The following is a 20171-nucleotide window of genomic DNA, read 5'->3' on the forward strand; positions in this document are numbered from 1 at the left end:
GAAACAAAACTGAAAGACATACTTCTTAGTGACCCAGATGAGAGAAGCTTGATCTGGTCTAAGAGTCAAAGCATAATGGAACTAGCAATGATATACACTTCTCAGAAAGGATACTAGAAAAGAAAGTCTGATTTGATTGGTCAAAGCTATACAGACTCTGAACTTCCTAAGCTATACTGATATGAAATGGGCCAACTGCATTTGACATACTGCATCAGGACATCTCATAATGTCCTTCTGTGTTCATCCTTTGTTGCCAAAGAAGTCCATGCCATCAGAGAAACAATGACATGACTTGCACTTGACTTTGTTTTGAGTGAGGGAGGGCTATGCAGCCTCACTTCTCCTCCAGAGCCATCTGAATCCAGTGACTAGATATTCATCAGGATGACTGGAGATGGGCCAGAATGAGGTGATTGGGGTTAAGTGACTTGCCCAAGGTCACACAGCTAGTGAGTGTCAAGTGTCTGAGGTGAGATTTGAACTCAGGTCCTCCTAATTCCTGCACTGGTGCTCTATCCACTGCAGCCAATGTCCTGGTACTCTGTAGTCAAGCAGTCTTCGTGGCATCAGAAGACTGTCTTGAATATTTCATTCTCCTATCCAGTACATTGAGCAGGGCTTCATTTCAACACTGATAACTTCTTCCAAGAAGGTTTTTCCAAGAAAGGTTTTAGGAAACTGGGGAAAAGCTAGCCTCCTGAGATTGTAGCTGTAAACCTTAATGCTCTGTATAAATGCAATTCTTATAAGAAAAGTTCTTAAGCTCAAGATGGGGGATGTTTTCTGTTTGTCCTAAGCACTGTCCTTACTAGAACATTAGTTGAAGGCCACATATGAATAAAAAGCAATCGCATCAATTTAAAGGTAGGGGGCAACAAGAAGTTTGTAAAAGAGAAACAGTAAACATTCAAAATACCTCATTTAAAACTTAAGACTAACCAGAACAAAATATTATTAAATGAACATGAAAATGACAAATTATATAGCTTCTTACTATGGCCAGTTAAAAAAGTGAGAGACATCCAAAGAAAAGAGTCATCTTGCCAGCCAGGATGGAAACCATGCCCTAAGGACTTAGCTCTTTTGTCCCCAGAACACACTCCCTGGGAACCCCTTGGTCTGATTGGTGTGCTTTACTGTGCTCCCAAGTCATCCTCCTATCAGCCACCTTCCCACCATGCTAATACCTCTAATTCCTTCCCCACCCTTGCTTCTGGTTCTGGAACCACAAAGAATTACACTGTGATTACTCCTGGAAAGGGTGTAGCAATCTATTTCCCTGTGGCACCACTCTATTAACTTCCCAAGACAAAATACACCTCTCTGGTCACCACTCCCTCATACACGCTGCTTCTCTTGTGAGCTCCATCAGGTGAGACTGTATTTGCTTTTGTTTTGGCACCCCTGGTACTTAGTGCTGTTCCTGGTACATAGTAAGTGCTTAATAAATATATTCCCTTTCATTCATTCATATACTGGGGAAAGAAATGGGAAGAGGGCATCAACAGAGGAAAAAGAGAGGGAGGAAAGAAACTGATCCTTACATTGCTCTCTACTAAAGAAGCTTCAATCTTTATCCTTTCTTCCTCGCTCACTTTCTCAGATAATTCCATCCCTGTCCAATATTATACAATTAATATGCAATTTTTAAAAATGACGAGGACCAGAGGTCAGATCAGAGTAAAGAAAAATAATGTCCATCTGAAAGGAGCAGTAAGATTTCATTTGATCTGGCCTTGGAAAGAAAAATAGGATTTCAAAGGGAAAACAAGACCAGGAAGATGGAGAAGACTCAAGGGAAATCCTACATTTGGGAACATTGTGGGTAAACACAGTGAGATAGTAAAGCACTTGACATGTGTAGGTAAAACTACCAAGTGTTACATCTATTTCATTGCTAAGGGCCACTGCAGTAGGATCATAGATGAAGCTGAAATGGACTTGACCTCAGCGGTCATCTCATCCAACTACTCCATTTCACAAATGAAGAAAGAGTCTCCTAGAAGTTAAAGTGACTTGTCCAAATTCATTCAGGGCACCTTGTAGTAAGAAACAAAGCTGCAATTTAAATTAAGATCTTCCTCATATTCATTATTATATCATGCCATCACTCTGCCTCCTGTCAGGGGATCTTTCCTACTTGGCTTCATCTCTTATCTTATCTGATGTATCTAAAGAATCCCTAACCCCTTTTCACAGTACCTTAGAGATACTCTTCAAATGATCATTTTAATTTCCTATTTGTACTGATCATACTTTGTGTGGCCCTTGTTCCCTTCTCATTTTTTTTCATCTCTCCATTCATGTGATGCCCTTTTTGCTTTTCAACTTTCATATTCATATTCAAAATACATAAGTGTATTTTGTTTTGTTTTGCTCCTTTTATGGAACCATAGAATGCAAGACAGAGGAGGTCTTTAAGAATCAGTGTCTTGATTTTGAAGATAAGGAAACTTAACCACCAAAGGGTTCAGGGACACAGTTATCTAGCAGCAGAGCTGAGACTAAAATCCAGGTTTATATATTCCTAGTTCTATGAGGTTGTTTTTCCTTCTATATTAACCAATGTCTGGATTTGTGGGGGTTTTTTTAATCTTTGACATAAATTATCCTAGAATAAAAATAGGGACTGACTGACCTGTGATTTCATGATGGGGCACTCCCAGGATGAGGAAATCCCCTCTATTACTACAGATCAGGATCTTCTTAGTAATTTATATCCTTAGAGAGATGCTTGGAGCACTGAAAAGTGAAGTGCTCTTTCTGCTTTACATCATTCTTGTCTTTCCAAGCATGGTGAAACAGGAAGACCTAGTATTTCTCCATAGAAGGAATGCTTTTTCCTGCCATCAAGTGCACGAATAACTGCACTCTCCTGCTAGCATCTCTCCCACTGACAAGATGATGAATTCAAGGTTATCATTTTCATAAAGGGTATGGTCTACATGCTACAGAAAAAGGGATTCTATTTCATGGAGCTACACCACCATCGTGTGGTCATATTGTACATTGCTGCTAACAACTTTTTCAAACCTTGTTTAATTTTAAGAAACTTAAACTGAAATTTGGAGCAGCACAGCGGATAGAGTGCAGGGCCTGGAGTCAGGAAGACTCATCTTCCTGAGTTCAAATTCAACCTCCAACAATCCTGTTTGCCTTAGTCCCTCATCTGTAAAATGAGCTAGAGAAGGAAATGGCAAACCACTCCAGTATCTTTGCCAAGAAAACCCTAAATGGGGTCAAGAAGAGTCAGGAATGACTGAAAATAACTGAACAACAAACAACAAAACTGAAATTTGTGAGACTACGTAGCTCAGTGAGTTCTGACTTCCAAGTCAGGAAGACCTGGATTCAGGTCCAGTCTTCCATTCCTATATAACAAAAAGATTTGGACAGAGTAAAACAATGGATTAAACCCATGGGAACACCACTTTACAGCAATAAATATAAAGCCCTGCCCTTCTCCTGGAATTTATCTTCATAGAAACAGTTCTAATAAAATGCATATATTCATAGTGTACAATGGGCAAATCACTTTCTTAGGGCTCCTAGACAACTCTCTAGGACAGAAGTTCTTAGCCTTTTGTGTGTGACCTGGACTCCTATGGACTTAGAATAATGTTTTTAAATGCATAAACTAAAACACATAGGATTACAAAGGGAACCAATTTATTTAAATACAGTTATCACTATCTGTTTATCTATCTATATCTAGGTATGAAACACTATTAAACAAATTCACATAGCCCAAGTTAGGAACCTCTGCTCTATAATGTTGTCTTTCTGGCTCATGATACCCAATTCTAGCATGGCCCAGAACCAGAACTATGGAAAGAACACTGGTTCTTCCCTGGAGTCAAGGACCCTGAGTCCTAGCTCCAGCTCTGGAATTAACCAGCTGTATAACTTTAGGCAAAAGATTGAACTTGTCTTGATTTTGAGTTCTTCATCTATAACATGAGTTTGAGCAATTAAATGCTTTCTAAGATCTTATCCTGTGATCCAAATTCTAGGTTCTTAGAAGGTGACTCAAGGAAACCTACCTCCCACTAGGATGCAACCTAGGGAAGGGAGAGGCAAGACTTAACTGCACCAAAAAGCAAAACTTCAGTAAAAGTATTGGAGTTCACATAGACCCACACAATGACAGACTGTATAGTTTGTTGTGGTTTAGTCATTTTTCAGTAGTGTCTGATTCTTCATGACCCCATTTGGGATTTTCTAGGCAGAGATAATGGAATGGTTTGCCATTTTCTTCCTCTAGCTCACTTTACAAATGAGGAAACTGAGGCAAACAGGGTTTAGGGACTTGCCAAGGGTCACACAACTAGTGTCTGAGGCTGGATTTGAACTCAGGAAAATGAATCTTCCTGACTCTACGCTACCCACTGCACCACTTAGAATTAGCAAGGTTCTAACATACTTATGTTTGAAAAGCCTCAGCCTCAAATTCTTTCTGTCTGAGAGAGCTTTAAAATTCCTTTTGACCTTATAAAGAAGTTCTTTTGAGAGCAAAGGGGAAATTTCAGGATTTCAAAAATGAGATTTGTCTAAGAAATAGAACAAATTGATGGCTGAGATGGTATAGGTGAACCATTTATAAAGGTCATGCTCACATATCAGAAAGAAAATATAACAGGCACAATTCTGACTCTGCTTTTCAGTTCACTGCTATAGCATTCACCTGGCTTAGAAATGGATTTGGATATTATCTGGCACTCAAATAGTTTGTGAGCACTATATTATATTTTTTTATCCCACCAAAAATCTAAATGCAAAATCAAATTCAGAAATAGACTCCTTGTGACTTGAAGAGTTTCAGGCTTATAAACAACATACATCTATTTTAAAAAAAAAAAAATCTATGGTAATCTGATGCTAAAATCTTTAAAAATGAGAAATCATTGCTTTTTAAAATAATTTCCTTTAAATTTAGGAAATGAGAGAAGACAAAAATACATTATTTTACTGCTCTTAATAATGACCCACCACTAGGTAAAATGTGAAATTGAACTTCAGATGTCTAATTTACATCGGAGAATGGTATCAGAAGTAATTGAATTGGGCTCCTGCTGACCTGAAGCATGAATTCCCTTAGCATCTTGACCACAGGATATCCAGATTCTCCTTAAAAGCCTCCAGCAACAGGGCACTGACATGCTCCCAGAGTTATATATCTTATTTCTGGACAGCTCTGATTGTTAGAAAGTTTTTTCCTTATACTGGCTAAAATCCCCTTCCCAAACTTCTACCCCTCTGGTCCTAGTTCTTCTTTCTGGGGAAAATCAAAACTAGTCTAATACTTCCACATTAAAACCTTTCAAATATTCCAATACCATGTCACCACCCCCATCTCCACTTGTACCTCCATGAAGTTTCTTTTGGCTAGGTATTCCTAGTTTCTTCAATTGATCCCAGAAGGGGAAAGAGTGCTGTTTATAGGGCGCAGAATGAGCTGCCTTGCTTCTAAATCAATTACTGCTCCAAACTTTCCTATTTTTGTCAAGAGAATCTCCATCCTCCCAATCATCCAAGTTTATATCCCCACAAATTTCTTGGCTTTTCCCTCTACTTCACACCCTATTTCAGTTGCCAAATCTTGTGGCTTCTACATCTTCTAACATCTCATGTTCTAAGTCTTCTAACATCTCTAATATTCAAACCATGGCTAGCAGCTTAGGTCATGTCTTCACCCCCTCTAACCTACTATTATAAAAACTTCCTTTATTGATATTTCTGCTTCTGGTCTTTCTCTAATCTATCTTCCTTTTGATTTTTTTCAGTTCACACTTGGTTTTAGCCTTGAAGATGAAACATGCAATGCTCCCAGAGCTATAGCTTTTTAGCAATTCTGCCAGATGGTATCAAATATTTGGTGGTGTGTACTCTAGCAAATATCTTCAACACTTTAAAATATATGATCATGAACACAACATGCACTGCTTTATTATGCCTAAGTTATCAGGAAAGACATCATAAAAAGAATAATGGCCTTGGAGAAGATGTCTATAGCTTAGCACTATCAGTCCATCAAGGAATTTAGTTTCCACTTAAAAGGAAGAAACCTTGACAAACTCCCAAAACTAGGGGTAATCTAGGCTACATCAAAAGATAGGGCAGCTACATAGTGGAGGGGATAGAGCACTGGGTTTGCAATCAGAAAGATTCATCTTCCTAAGTTCCCATCTGGACTCTGATAACTTACTAGCTGTGTGACCCTGGCCAAGTCATTTAACCCCATTTGTCTCAGTTTCTTCATCTGTAAAATGAGTCAGAGAAGGAAACATCAAATCAATTCAATATCTTTGCCAAGAAAATCCCCAAAACTCGGGATCATAAAGAGTTGGACATGACTGAAATGATCACACAATAACGCCATCAAAAGACATATAGAATACAAGATTAAGGAGGTAATATAATCTTGTTGCCCTGTTCAGTCAACCATCTACAGCACTCCATTCAGAACTGGGTAACACATAAACTGGAGAGTATCCAAAAAAAGCAACCAGGATGGTGAAAGGATTCAAGAACTAGTTGTATGTGGACCCACTGAGGGAACAAGAGAAGGCAGTATAGAATTGGTGACTGTCTCCAAGCATTTGAAGGACCATGACCTTGCCACAGAGAGCAAGGTATAGGTATATATCCCTAGGTATAAGGGATGGAAGTTGGAGAGAGAGACAGACTTGGATTTAATGTAAAGAAAAAACTTTCTAACCATGAAAGCTATCCCAGAGGGGAATGATTTACTTCTGGAGGTCCTAGATTCTCTATGTGTTAGGCAGAGACTGGGTGCTGAAGGATCATTTATTGGGCATGTGAAAACCTAGGGGATTCTTATTCAGATGTGGGCAGGGGCATGGTGGAGCCAGTTCAAAAGAGTCAACTGTTAAGTTTTCAGTGTGAACAGTATACCTCAGAAATCAGCAAACACTAAAAATCAAGTCGATTTATTATTTTGTTGATTGTTTAGACTTAAAGTGGAGAAAATATTATTAATGCACACTAAACTTAAATATGTGATCTGCTTTTTTTTTCAGAGAGTTGATTGTTCAACATTTACCAGAATTCCCCACCAGAATATAAGTTGGACTAGAAAGCCTTTACAGCTCCTGAGCTGTTTGTTAGGTTCGATTTTATATTGCAGAGATGAACACTTTGACCAGGAAATTAGGTTTTAAGCCTAAAGCTAAATTTGGAATTTGAAATGTTGCATAATGATTAATCTCTTGCTGTACTTAATACTTTTCAATGTGCTTTCATATATGTGACTTTTAATCCTCACAACACCCGCTAAGCCAAGTCAGACAGGTATTAACCTCCGCTTTTCAGAAAGGGAAAATGAAGTCTTGCCCAAGGATTAAATAAGAAGTCGGTGATGAAAGTAGGACCAGAACCCAATTTTATTAACTTCCAATCCAAACTTTCTTCTGCTACATAATAGTAATAGCCAGTGTTTATATGGTGCTTCAAGGTTTGCAAAGTACCTTACTAAATACTTTATTTTATCCTTACAATAACACTGGGAGGTATTTTTCCCTATTTTACAGATGAAAACACCAAGGCAGGCAGAGGTTAAGTGATTTGCCCAGCGTCATACAGCTATTAAGTATATGAGAGTGGATTTGAACTCATATCTTCCTGACTCCAGGTCCAACACTCTAGCCATTGCACCACCTAGTTGCTTTTCTAATAACAGTTCAGTCCTATGATTTCATTGGTGCAGGGGGTTCCCTAATAAGGAGATTTCCTCTACCAATATAGATTAGCAATTGTTCTACAATTTAAAGTCTTGGAAAGTTGACAAGTGGAACTGAGAGATCAAGAGAATGGGCCAGGGTCATACAGCAGGTATGTATCAGGTGAGATTTGAATCCAAGTCATCCTGAACATGACAAAGCGGCTGGAGAACCGTCTAGGACTCACTTTCTTTCTATGTATGTTATGATAGCAAGGTGGCTATCACTGCAAAGTGGGAGAGGTCAGCTTACTCAGGTTTCTCATATCACACTCCAGTGTAGATCCAGCCTAAAAAAATGGATGGGATTGCAAAAGGAGTTTCCTAGGTCAATCTATTAAAGTCTGCTTTAGCTGATCAATGGGAGGCAAGCAAAAGGAAACAAAAATGAAGGAGACAGATGGCCTCTGAGGTCCCTTCCAGCTCTAAATCTATAATCATATGGTCTCCCCCCAAGAGACAAATCATCTGGGACCCAGATTTTCCATCCAGGCCAATCATGCCAAACCTATTCTCTTCGATAAATTGGACAAATAGCAGGGAATGTGTAGACAGATTGACTGAGGGATGAGTTACTCACAGTCCATCTTTAATGGCAACTTACTAAACAATGACTAAATTTAGTCAAGAAAGAAAGCAAGTCCTGTGGTGGGGGAGGGTTAGAAAAAAAGACTACCACTTCCTTTTCCTGCTGTGAGTCATTAGGACATTTCAAGTTACTGCTCCCCATCCCCCACTCCCATAAGACCTTTCCTCACTGTGTGGTACTTAAGATGACAACCACTAAGGTCAGCACCACAGCCTTTGTCAGCTGCCACACAGAGAGAATATGACTCAAATCCACAGCTGGGCCATGGGATAGGAATGTGAGGTGTAGAGTTACTGGAGAAACTCTAGAAGGATGAAGAGATTTAACTGTTTTCCATTCTTCCCCATCCAAGCCCCATCTAGTTCCAATTTCTCTACATCCATACCCTTAGGTTTGCTCTCTGGCCTACACCCTAAAATCTCTCTCTCTCTCTCTCACACACATACATATATACACAATCACACACACACACAATGTCTCTCCTCTCTCTGTCTTTGTTGCTGTCTCTGTCTCTATCTCTTTCTCTGTCTCTGACTCTGTCTCTTTAATTTTGTCCTTGTATCTTCATCATATGACATATAGTTTAGACAGACAGACAGACAGATAGATACATAGATAGATAGATAGATAGATAGATAGATAGATAGATAGATAGTTAGATAGATAGATAGATGGATAGATAGATGGATGGATAGATAGATCTTTTCTGATGAACTGCTGTCCAGCCCTGGTGTTCTCATCCTAAATTTGTTAAATTAAATTTTCAAAAAATCAAGTATAAGATTTTACATTTATCACTATTAAATCTCATCTTAATAGATATAGCCTAATGCTTTATGCAGTTGATATTTGAGGGGTGGGGATGGGACAAGATCCTGACTGCCACTAAATGTATGTGTTTATACCTTCTAGTTTTGTTAAACAGCACCGTGCCAAGCAAGTTAAAATTAATGACTGCTCTTTGAATTCAACCCTTCAACTAGCTCCCAACCCACCAAAATTGACTATCATTTACCCCACATTTCTCCATTTTGTTCACATGAGAAAACTTTGCCAAATACTTTGCTGAAATTTAAAGTACAAAATTCCTCTGGTTTATTAGCCTAGAAATCCTGTAACATGAGGAAATGAGGTCAGTTTGGTGTGACCTGTTCTCCATGAAGGATGTGGGCCTTGTGATCATAGCTTCATTTTCTAGATGTTTACTGACCATCTATTTAATAATACATTCCAAAATTTTGTGAGGAATATAAGTCAATACCACAATCTGCTCTCTCCCTGTCTCTCTATCTTTCTCTGTCTCTGTCTCTCTCATTTGGACATTTGTGCATCCTTATTGTGGAGCACACTTTCGGTTATTTGTAGGAAACGGTGGCTGTGATTTCCTTGGTATAGGGAACTCAGTGATGAAGCTTCCTCTGTCAATTCAGGTCGGCACCTTCTCTGCAACTCACAGTCTTAAGAGCTGCCTAGAACACTAGTTGGTTATGACTTGCCCAGGGTTATGCAGCCAGTACGTCAGAGGCAATATCTGAACCCAGATCTTCCTGACTTTGAGGCCAGCTCTCTCTCTCCATTCTGCCATGCTGCGTTCCATGTGTTGTTTTTTATATATTTTCAGCAGTCAGTTCTTGAGGACCCAAGTCTTGTGACTTGAACTAATCAGAAGCAGCTATACTCTTTTGTACTATTTCTCTACTTCTCTGGGGTTACAACTGCTTCTTAGCCATTTTTCTCAATTCTTTTTCAGTCTACAGATCATTCTCTATAGCAGCAAAATGAAGAGTTGAGTAGCTCTGACTTCTTTTGTTCATCCTTCATTATAATTTCATTTATGTCATCGGTAATCCTATCCCTCCTTTGCACCTCCTCTTTTCCTCAATTGAGATAATAATCTTCCCCCCACCCCAGCTTTCTTTGCCATGTTTTGTTCTTTCAGAGTGTTAGCAGTCCTGACATTACTCTTAAAAGATTATGCCTTAATTTTGCATTCATTTTCAATTACCTGCCTTTGCTTCCAACTTGGAAACAAATCATTTTAAAATCTAATTGGGCCAGTGAGTTCACTAAGTATACTTGTGTCTCTTTCGACAACTCCTTTTCCTTATGAAAATTCTTCTCTTCACAATTTCATTCTTGAGAGTTTGCCAACTAGTCTTTCTATAAATCCAAGGTGCTTAACCTAGGTTCTATAAAATTGTATTTCAAAAATATTTTTATAACTATTTCAATATAACTGGTTTCCTTTGTAATCTGATGTCTTTTGACCTTATGGGTTTAAAAACCTTATTCTGAGAAGGGGTCCATCCATAGGTTCTGTCAGATTGACAAAAGGGTCCATGACACACACAAAAAATTCTAAAGTCTTTGAAATCTACTCTCTTCAGACCTCTAGGTTTGATTTGTCTGTCTATGCTCAACTTTCCTCTCTTCTATCACAGATCCTAAGGTGGATTGGTCACCTTTCCCCTCAGCTTCCCATGATTTCCATGCTATAATATAAGTTCTCCAAAATTGGTTGCTTCACTTTTTAAAATATTCGATTATTATTAAAGTGAGTCAAGAAAATTTTAGTTTGCTCTGCTTTAAGGAGAGCGAGTATACACGTAAATGTCCACTTAGTTTCCTAACATTCTATGTGAAACTAGTAATGTGTTTCTCTAATTCTTCAACTATTTCCTCTTTCCGTCCAAGGGTTTTTTTAGTAGGAAGTATGTTTGCCTGACAATAATATTTCTTCTATTGATCTTCACCAAAATGTATTTTTAAAAATTATCAGAATGCATCAGCCTTGCCCACTTCACTCGCTAGCTCCTGAAATTCCTTATAAGTAAATCTTATGGTATGTAGTTCCAGAGCCATATCCCTGTCATAGGTCCTCTCGCATCAATCTCAATTATACATACAAGGACAACTTTCATAGTTTTCATTAGGAACTTTGCTCCATCTTGTGTGTTACACATATTTTGTGCGTTATTATTTGGATATCTGAGGGTAAGGGTATTTTCACTGACTTCTTTCTTGGATTTTATTTCTTGTGAATTATTGACCATCTATACTACAAATCTTCTGACACTGCAGTTCTTTAATTCTTGCTTTATATTGTCTATCTTTGTTGATGCATAGCTATTTGAAGTAAAGATTTATGCTGTACATTTTAACCAGGAGTTGTGGTTTGCTTCTTAAGAAAAAGCATCAATGTCTGATTCTATGCATGGACTACTAAACTCTCATTTATCCACAGCTGGGATAGCAATCTCCCTGCAATATGATTTTGCAACCCAGATAACTAAGGGCAGGTCACAGATTTCTCCAGCAATATAAGCCCAGAGGAGAACTCAAACCTAAAATTAAGTGATACAAGAAGCACAGCTGAGATCCAAAAGCCTCTTTGCTGTGGAGCAATTTCCCTCGGCCTTGTGAAGTCAACTCCTCCCCTAAGGGCTCCATCACCTACTTAGGGCTCTCTTCTTCCTTCCTCTTGTCTCTCCTCACTCAGGTTTGTGTTGATCACTCAGTTGATGAGATGCTTCACCCAGAACAATGGAAACTTGTTGGAGGGTAAGGTAGAAAGGAAGGTAGAGAGAAAAAGAAAAAAACTGCTACACTGTGTCCACCATACCAAAGGCAGAAGGACAAATAGCTCTGGGAAGAAAATAGTCTGTGTTTCTGAGCCTGGGAACCAGAATTCTACCCTAGACTCTGAGGAAGAGTTTCATTTTGGCTACTTCCTTCAGCAGACCAACACTTTCTTTTTCCTTTCATGTAAACAATGCCAGTGCTAAAGCATCCAATAAAGTTGATACAAAAAAAAAGTTCAGCAGAAGCTGAACTTCAGACATCATCATTTAGTGACAACTAAAGGCATAGTGCCAAGGAGTAATTGATCAGTCATCCTGATTTCAGATAAGGAAAGAGCAAAAATAGGATAAAAAGAGAGTAACAAGGAACTTACATTATGTCTAAAGGTACTATAGATAAGGAATCAATCTCATCACTTAATATTTATGTACTGAATAACACAGTATCTAAATATTTAGGGGGAAAGGTAATAAAAGGAAATGTATCAATTCAAGTATTGCATGAACTTTTTAAAAATTGATAAGGGAAACTTTCATGTTCTTTTTATCATAAAAAATGGTCTCAGTGTCTAAACCATGGAGAGATAAAACAGAAAAAGAAAACTATAGACAAATTAAATAATATGGAAAGTATTTTAAATGATTATATTAAAATATTAAATGATCTGTGTATCAAAATATTAAAGAACAATGCCTGGCACATTAAAAAAAAAAAAGAAAACCTGAATTTTAAAGTGATGGCAAAGACTACAGATATCCTCCAAGTTGGTTGGCTCCTTCTCTAGTCATATCCTTGGGGATCATTTTGTCATTCTTTCAAATTCTCTTTCCACTCCCCATTCAGTACTGAAACCAAAGTGTGCTCTCTCTCTCTCTCTCTCTCTCTCTCTCTCTTTCTCTCTCTCTCTCCCTCCATCCCTCCCTTCCTTCCTCCTCTCTTGGTCCACAGATGGAGTATCTTGTTCATGAAACAGCCAGGAATCCAATGTTACTGGATGGAATACTGGATGTGTTTGGGTAGTAAGGTGAAAGAAGATTGGATCAAAGAGAGCATAGATCTGATTAAAAATTACCACTATCTATATACATACGTGTTAGATATATATCCACATCTACAGATATAGATGAAGGTAGAAATGTAGATGTAGAAAACAAACAGATGGAGATATAGATTGTATAGATATAGGTATAGATGATAGAGATAAAAATAGATAAGTCCTTATTCACTCCACTTATGTATTCTTATACTGTCCTATTCCATTCATTCATACATCCTTTCAAAAATATTTATTAAGCACCTATTAATAATGGCAAATCACTGTGCTAAGTACTGAGAATTCAGAGATGAGATAATATGGCAAAGTTACAACCTACTCTGAAAACTATATTTTCATTAATTCACATCTCCAACCTTTATAGGGAATCATTTCCTCTTTAAGACTCCCACATACATCAAAGTGGAAAGAGATAGAATGTCATGCAGGGATCACTTTATGGGGTTGCTAGAAATTAGAGATAGATTATACAGAGAAGAATCAATTGTTCGCCCTTCCTTCTCAAAGAGGACCAATAACATCATTAGAGTGATGTCTTGACTTGAAAGTCAATTTGATTTAAGTGAGGCAGAGCTGCACAGTCATCAGCCTCACTCTTTCCTCCAGTCATCTGAGTCCAGTGGCAAGACATAAGTCAAGATGACTGTCAATGGCTCAGGAAATACCCATATGACTTAGGTCTCAGCAGACAATGCTCAGAAAGCTAGAGGCCTTCAGATACAGAAGTCTAGCTTAATTGTAAAGAGATTATCTTGCTCTGAATTCGAGGTACTCAGAAAACTGAAAGACATGCCTGAATTTTGTAAATGTTTAACCAGTCACAATTCCACCAAGTGTAGTTTCAGATAGAGGGGCATACCTAGATTAATTGTTCCTTTTATTGCATTTTTCTGATTATTGAAATAAAAACTTTCACCTCCAGTAGGAAAAAAATATAAGGTTCTGAAGGGCTTTAAAGGCTAAATGGAGCTTATATTTCACCCTGGGGTTAACAGGAAGCCATTGGAATTTGAGCAGATGAATGACATGGTCAGATCTATATTTAAGGAAAAGGAAGAAACAACCAGGAAGGCAGGAAGATAGTAATATGTTTAGAGATGCAGGGAAATATGCTCAGATAATCAATGAAATCACAAAGCTAAAAAACATTGTTTACAAGGTGTACCAAAATTTTAGTTAAATTTTCAGGTATTAAAGCCCCACTCATGACAGCTGAACATCTTGCCAGTCAGTTCCACCATGGGAGACTGATTAGGATCCTAGTTGCCTTTTCCTAAGCCCATAGAATCCCCACCGGCTACCTGGCCCCATCACATAAGCTATTAAAACTTAAAGCTTCAGTAAGATCTTTGGGATATCTCATACTACATGTTACTCTAAAGACAAAAGGCACAAAGACATCCTCTTTTCTTTCTCATCTCCACCCTACTATGGGGCCTATGGTGCTCCCCATCCATCCTCCATACACTCAGCCCTTTCCATACTTACTCAATATGTTCTTTTCTTCCAGAGCCCTCAATGGTCTTAGCTCCCCACCGCTGCTCCTTCTCAGAGATGTCATTCTGTAAAAGAGAGTCTTTGGCAATAAGGGTTCAGAAAGAAGGTGGGGGCCACCAGAACCTCAGGAATGTGCCAGTGGGATCTATATACTTCTCCTCATGGTCACTGGCTGTTGGGGAGACTCTTTAGAGACCTCTCATCTGCTCTAAACCCACCTATCTCCAGTTTGAAGTCTACTAGATGACTATTGATAGAAGAAGACTCTCATCTCCCACATTTATAGTACCATTGATAATGAGCCAGGAGAGACTTAGAGGCTGTATAGCCTAATTCCTTCATTTTTATAGATGAAGAGAATGAGACTGAAAGATTATATAACTTAATATCTTCTTTCCCTTTTCCCTTTCCTTCCCTCTCCTCCAACACCAGCCCATCCCTAGATCTGATCTCTTTTTGCTTTTATCAAGACTTTCAACTACTTCTCTGTGCCCTTACTCTTTACCCTCAATGCTGGGAAAGGAGTCTTCATACCCCACCCAGTTGAATATCTTGCAGTCAGTCCCACCACAGGAGATTCTTTAGGACCTCTAGTAGCCTTTTCCTGCGGCCACAGAACCCCTACTAGCTATTGGGCCCATAATACTTCCATACTCACTACAAAATCAGGATCTGTGTCCCAGTCGTCACCTTGTGTCTCCACAGAAACAGACACGTCATGTCCTACCACTGACTTCCACATCTAGGGATGATGGAGATAGAACACACACCTCTTGTGGCTACAGAGATCATATGACTCTGATAGGAATAAATAAGAATCCTCCCACCACAACCACCAATCTTCTTCTGATTATTATCCCCTAACTAGAGAAGTCAAAAAAAATTATTAATTATTATTGATTAATCTACAGCATGCCAGGCACAGTGCAAAGCACTTCTAGGGAGCCTCAAATTCCAATAGAACCTTAGTTAAAGCTTCACCATATGGTCCATTCGAAATCATCCACACAGTTCCTGTAACCTCTTATGCCTTCTGGGAAAGCAATAGCCAATAACACATAAATAAACCTCCCTACACTTCCTACTAACCAGTAGGTCCTCAAAGAGTTCTTAAATGAAACTCTTTAGGGTATTTCTCCCAGCATCCCACTTGGGACCTTATGTAGTACCCCTGTGACCATTCTCAGGTCCTCAAACAGGTTCTTGGGCCCTTGCACTCCAAATAACTTTTATTAAATTATTATCGTTAAATGCCCTCTTCCACCCTGCAGTAAACAAATAAAAATCAAGATTGAATGTTATATAATTACAATGACCAAGATTAGTTTTGGAGAGGAGTTGAGATAGTGCATTTCCTCCTACTCCCTTTCTTTGCAAAGGTGGAAGATGGATATATAATATTATATTTATGTACATATATATATATGTACACTGACAGACATGGTTGTTTTATTTCCTCTTTCTAAAAAAATATTTGTGTGGAGTTGGGGGAGGAATATAAATATAAATGAAGATGTGAAAGCAAAAGATATCAGTAGAAATAATCTATATACTGTTAAATAGTGTTCTCCCACACGCTTCCTCTTGAGAAGCCACTCCCCTTCCTTCTCCATCTTCTCTATATAGTGTCCTGAGAGACCACTCTTCACAATGTTTTGAAGGAGACATGATGCTAAAACTTCCCCAGATCTCCTCAGGGATCAGTAAAAAGGTAAGTGTTGGAAGATGGACTAACTTGAACAGTTACTGGAACAATGTGAGTCACCAAAACCATCCTCGAGCCACATTTGCCAGTCAGTCCTCCAAACACTCCCCCCATCCCCATTATTCCCTCCTACAAGTTCTAATTGTCAATACAAGGCCCATGGTCCTACCCTCATATATTCCATCATGTCAGATCTCCTAGGACTCCCTCATAACACAGAAGGCTTGGTACAAGAACCCGGAAAGAGGAAGTTTCTGAAATTTTGGTGTCTATTCAAACTGGTCTGTGAGGGATCTCCTCTGCCCACTCTTTCCCATGCTCTTCCAACCATTCTCTTCTACAAACTCTGGCCCACTGTAGCTCTTTGAAAGGAGATGACCGGGGGAGGAAGCCCTGAAATGGTGGCTAGAGGTAGGTAAGGCAAAAGCCAACATCCTGAGATTCAGAGCTAGCAAAGGGATTCTAACTCTGGGGCCTTGTGTCCATTTTTCAATCAATTCATAGAATCTTGGAAACCAGTTGACCTTGCTTTCTTTTTTCCTCAGCATCCCAGAATTTGCTACTCTAGTCTATTGTACATCCATTTGCACTTCCTGGCACGCTACAATGCTTCATGCGTGTGTTCTGTCTCTCCAGATCCACCATAAGCTCCCCAAGACAGACTTTCTGATTTCTTTCCTAGCACACTGCATAAAGCTCATCAGATATCTAACAAATGTTCTTCCCCCCTACCCCTTTAAACAACAATAACAACAAAGGGAAACCTACAGAGTCCCCTTCTCTGCTTGACTTTTGACCTAAATCAATCCTTGAGCTCCATCCCTTCCCCTTCTGTGCCCCTCCTCAGGGCTCTCTCATCCTAACCTCTTGTCATTCAAGGCCTAAATCGTTCATTCAGGAACTCCCGTTGCAGGGGCCCTGGAGACTGACAGGACTTGAGAGGTTCTCCTCCTTTCATACTTGTCACTCTGTTTTCTAGCTCCCACTTCAGGTTCAGATCTCCTACCTCCAATAAGGTTCTTTCCTCTGGGACTCACCGTTTGGTTCTTCCTGAAGACTCTGCTCTTTCTCTAACTGCTGCTGCTGCTGCTCCAGAGTAAGAAAGTGCTTACTACTTAAGTTCCTGTTTCAGGTTGTTTTCATTTCCTGCTGCCCTAGTCCATAGGGCAACTTCCTGAAGTCTGAGTCAGCTTAGGGGATTCCAGTTCAGTTAAATCAAAAGCAGTTTATTGAGCTCCTTCTGTATGTCCAGCATTAATGTTCTCGATACAGAGTTGAAGGCCTGGCTGTCAAATAACTGACCATCTTCTTAGAGGCATAATGCTGCAAATAAGTGGAGCATCTGGGGATGCCTGGGGAAGGGCTGAAAATTGTTTCCCTCTACCCTAAAGTTACTTTGCAAAGTGTGAAATTTTGCATTAAGCAGTAGTCCGAGGATTCGGCAGTGTCTGGTGTTACACCAGCATTCTGCAATGGTAACAGGTGTATCCTGTTTGTATTCTCAGGCTACCATCTTGCACCTCCTTCTAGCGTGGAGTGTGTCCGTAGGGTACCAATAGAGGATGTGTCCACACTGCTGCTGCTATTACTTTTCTTTGGCTATTGGACTAGTCAATCAATTATATAAGCATATTAAGTATAATAATCAATTAAAACTATCATTAGCTGACCTGATGCTGCTCAACTGCCTCAACTAGGCACTGACTTTTGCCACGCCCTGTAACTATTTCTGGGGCTCAAAAGTACCTTTGTGTCTATAGACTTGCAGACACAACAGGATGAAATCAACCAAAATTTGGGACCTAAAAAACAAATTGGGAGGATAACTTATACATTCTATGGCGATCACACTTAATTCTTACTCACGGGTCTCCTCACAGTTGGGAGATTCTTGAAGGCAATAAGGCAAAGCCATTGGAACACAAGCTCTGGAAAATTCCACTAAATTGGATGAAATTAACACATGGCTATTTATCAAAGCAACAACTTAGCAACAGGAAAATCCAGAGTGGGATGTCAAACGAAGTTGGTCAGTAATGAATTTTTTTTTAAAGAGTAACTCCCACAAAAAAAAATGGAAACTGGGTGATTGGTTGGATCCAATAGACTAGTAATTAATGGAGAATAACATTTGTAGTAAAGTGATCCCCCAGATCTGTACTAGGCCCTATATTCTCTGACATTTTTAGCATTTACTTGGATAAAGGCATAGAAGGTATATTGATCAAATTTGTAGATGACATGAAACTGGGAGGAGTAGTTAAAATGCTGGACAACAGGCTGAAAGTAGTAGTTAAAATACTGGAAACTCAGACAACACAAAATAGATCTCAATAGCCTAGATCAGAGGTTCTAAAGCTGGGGTCCATGATTTTTTTTTTTTTTAACATTTTGATTGCTGTATTTCAATTTAATTGGATTTCATTGCAATCTTACATATTTTATTTCATGCATTTAAAAATATTCTTCTGAGAAGGGGTCCATAGGTTTCATTAGACTAACAAAGAGTTCCTTGATACCATAAAAAAATGTTGTGACCTTGAGTTAGATAATTGAGCTGAATATAGTAAGATGAAATTGAATAGGGATCAGAATAAAGTCCTACACTTGGATTCAAAAAACAAGTGCACAAGTACAAAGCAGGAAGGTATGGTTAGATAACAATTCATGTGAAAAATGATCTGGGAGTCTGAGGGAACTACAAGTTTCACATGCATGACATAGTTGCCAAAAAAGCTAAAATGATTTTACACTGAATTAAGAACAGAGTAGTGTCCAGAACAAATGAGGTAATCATTATTATCATGTTTAGTCCTAGCTTCCACATTTGAGGAAATGTATTGCTCTCCAGAGGAGAGTGATGGGGCACCATAATAGGTACCTAGTATTCTGAGCAACCATTTGTCAGAAATACCGTAGAGGAGAATTCCCTGTGAGGTACAGGTTGGATGAGATGACTTCCTGAAGTCCTTTCCAATTCAGGTTACGATATTTGGTGACTAACCAATGAAGTCAAGATTTGCCTCAGCAGAGGAAGTATGGACAGCTATGAAATGACTGCTCTTTTGAAAAGTATTTAAAGAAAGGGGAAATTCATATGAGCTGTAATAGAAAAAAAAAGTTTGAGGTTTTTTTCAAAGTTGGTGAAATGCTCTGGGTCTTGAAAGACGTTGAATCTTTTTGCATCTCTCATAAAGGCTAGTGCAGGAGAGACAGCAAGGAAGGACGGGAAAGAAAAGAAAGGTCAGAAACCACTAATGTGAGAGTAAATGGCCTGGGCAGAATAGGAAGGAATACCATTCCCAGGCAGGAAAGAGACTGACCTACTCAAGCAGAGTATTGATGCTAGGGAGTAGGAGGTGATAACATTGGATGAGGGAAGGGAAAGTCACATGATGGAGAGTCTTGAATGCTAGGTTGTGGAGCTTAGAATTGATGTAGTAAGTATTGAGGAGCCATTTTAGGTTCCTGAGCAGGACAGAGATATGACAAAAGCAAAAGTTTCAAATATGAATAATTTGACTTAGTGTGTGGTATGAATTGGGGAGAGCTGGAAGTTGGGGAAGATCAATTAGGAAATTATTCTAATAAACGAAGTGAGAAATTATAAACCTCTAACTTATGACAGTATTTTTTGGCAGGGAGGAAGTGATAAATGGATCAAAGTCAATTTGAAAGGAACTCTCTAATGTCATGGTGTTATGGAATGATTATTTTTGCTCTGTTCAGCATGTTTACCAATTACTTTGATGAAGTCTGACCAAAAGATAATACTTTTCAAATCACTATTCCTAAAAGTGATTGACAAAAATACAGAATCTTGAGTTGTAAGGATGCCTAGAAGTCATCAAGTACAAATTCTTTTACGGTGGGGTCTTTTGGGGTTACCTTTGGGTGCATGATGAGATTAATAGCTTCTGTGACTTCTTGTATCATTTATGCCAAAAATGTCAATAGCGATGTAACTCAAGCCACCTATTGGCAGGGAATATGGTGCTGTGAG

At 38.9% G+C, this 20171-nt stretch overlaps 1 protein-coding gene across 2 annotated transcripts in view; it reads right to left on the reverse strand.

Moving 5' to 3' along the window:
• The window catches only part of HCLS1 (hematopoietic cell-specific Lyn substrate 1), a 45403-nt gene extending 27772 nt beyond the window's left edge, over window positions 1–17631 (reverse strand). Inside the window, exons 1-3 of one of the 2 annotated variants that reach the window (XM_072613856.1) lie at window positions 17206–17631; window positions 15122–15205; window positions 14455–14528 (exon numbers count right to left, since the gene is read on the reverse strand). In XM_072613856.1, coding sequence (XP_072469957.1) covers window positions 14455–14528; window positions 15122–15205 — 158 coding nt within the window. In that variant the 5' untranslated portion in view covers window positions 17206–17631. Of the gene's footprint in view, window positions 1–14454; window positions 14529–15121; window positions 15206–17174 lie in introns of both variants that reach the window. The other variant, XM_072613857.1, reaches the window with a different exon arrangement.
• Between the last annotated feature and the right edge of the window lie 2540 nt (window positions 17632–20171).

Source organism: Notamacropus eugenii, chromosome 5 (assembly GCF_028372415.1).
Source record: "Notamacropus eugenii isolate mMacEug1 chromosome 5, mMacEug1.pri_v2, whole genome shotgun sequence".
Taxonomy (NCBI): Eukaryota; Metazoa; Chordata; class Mammalia; order Diprotodontia; family Macropodidae; genus Notamacropus; species Notamacropus eugenii.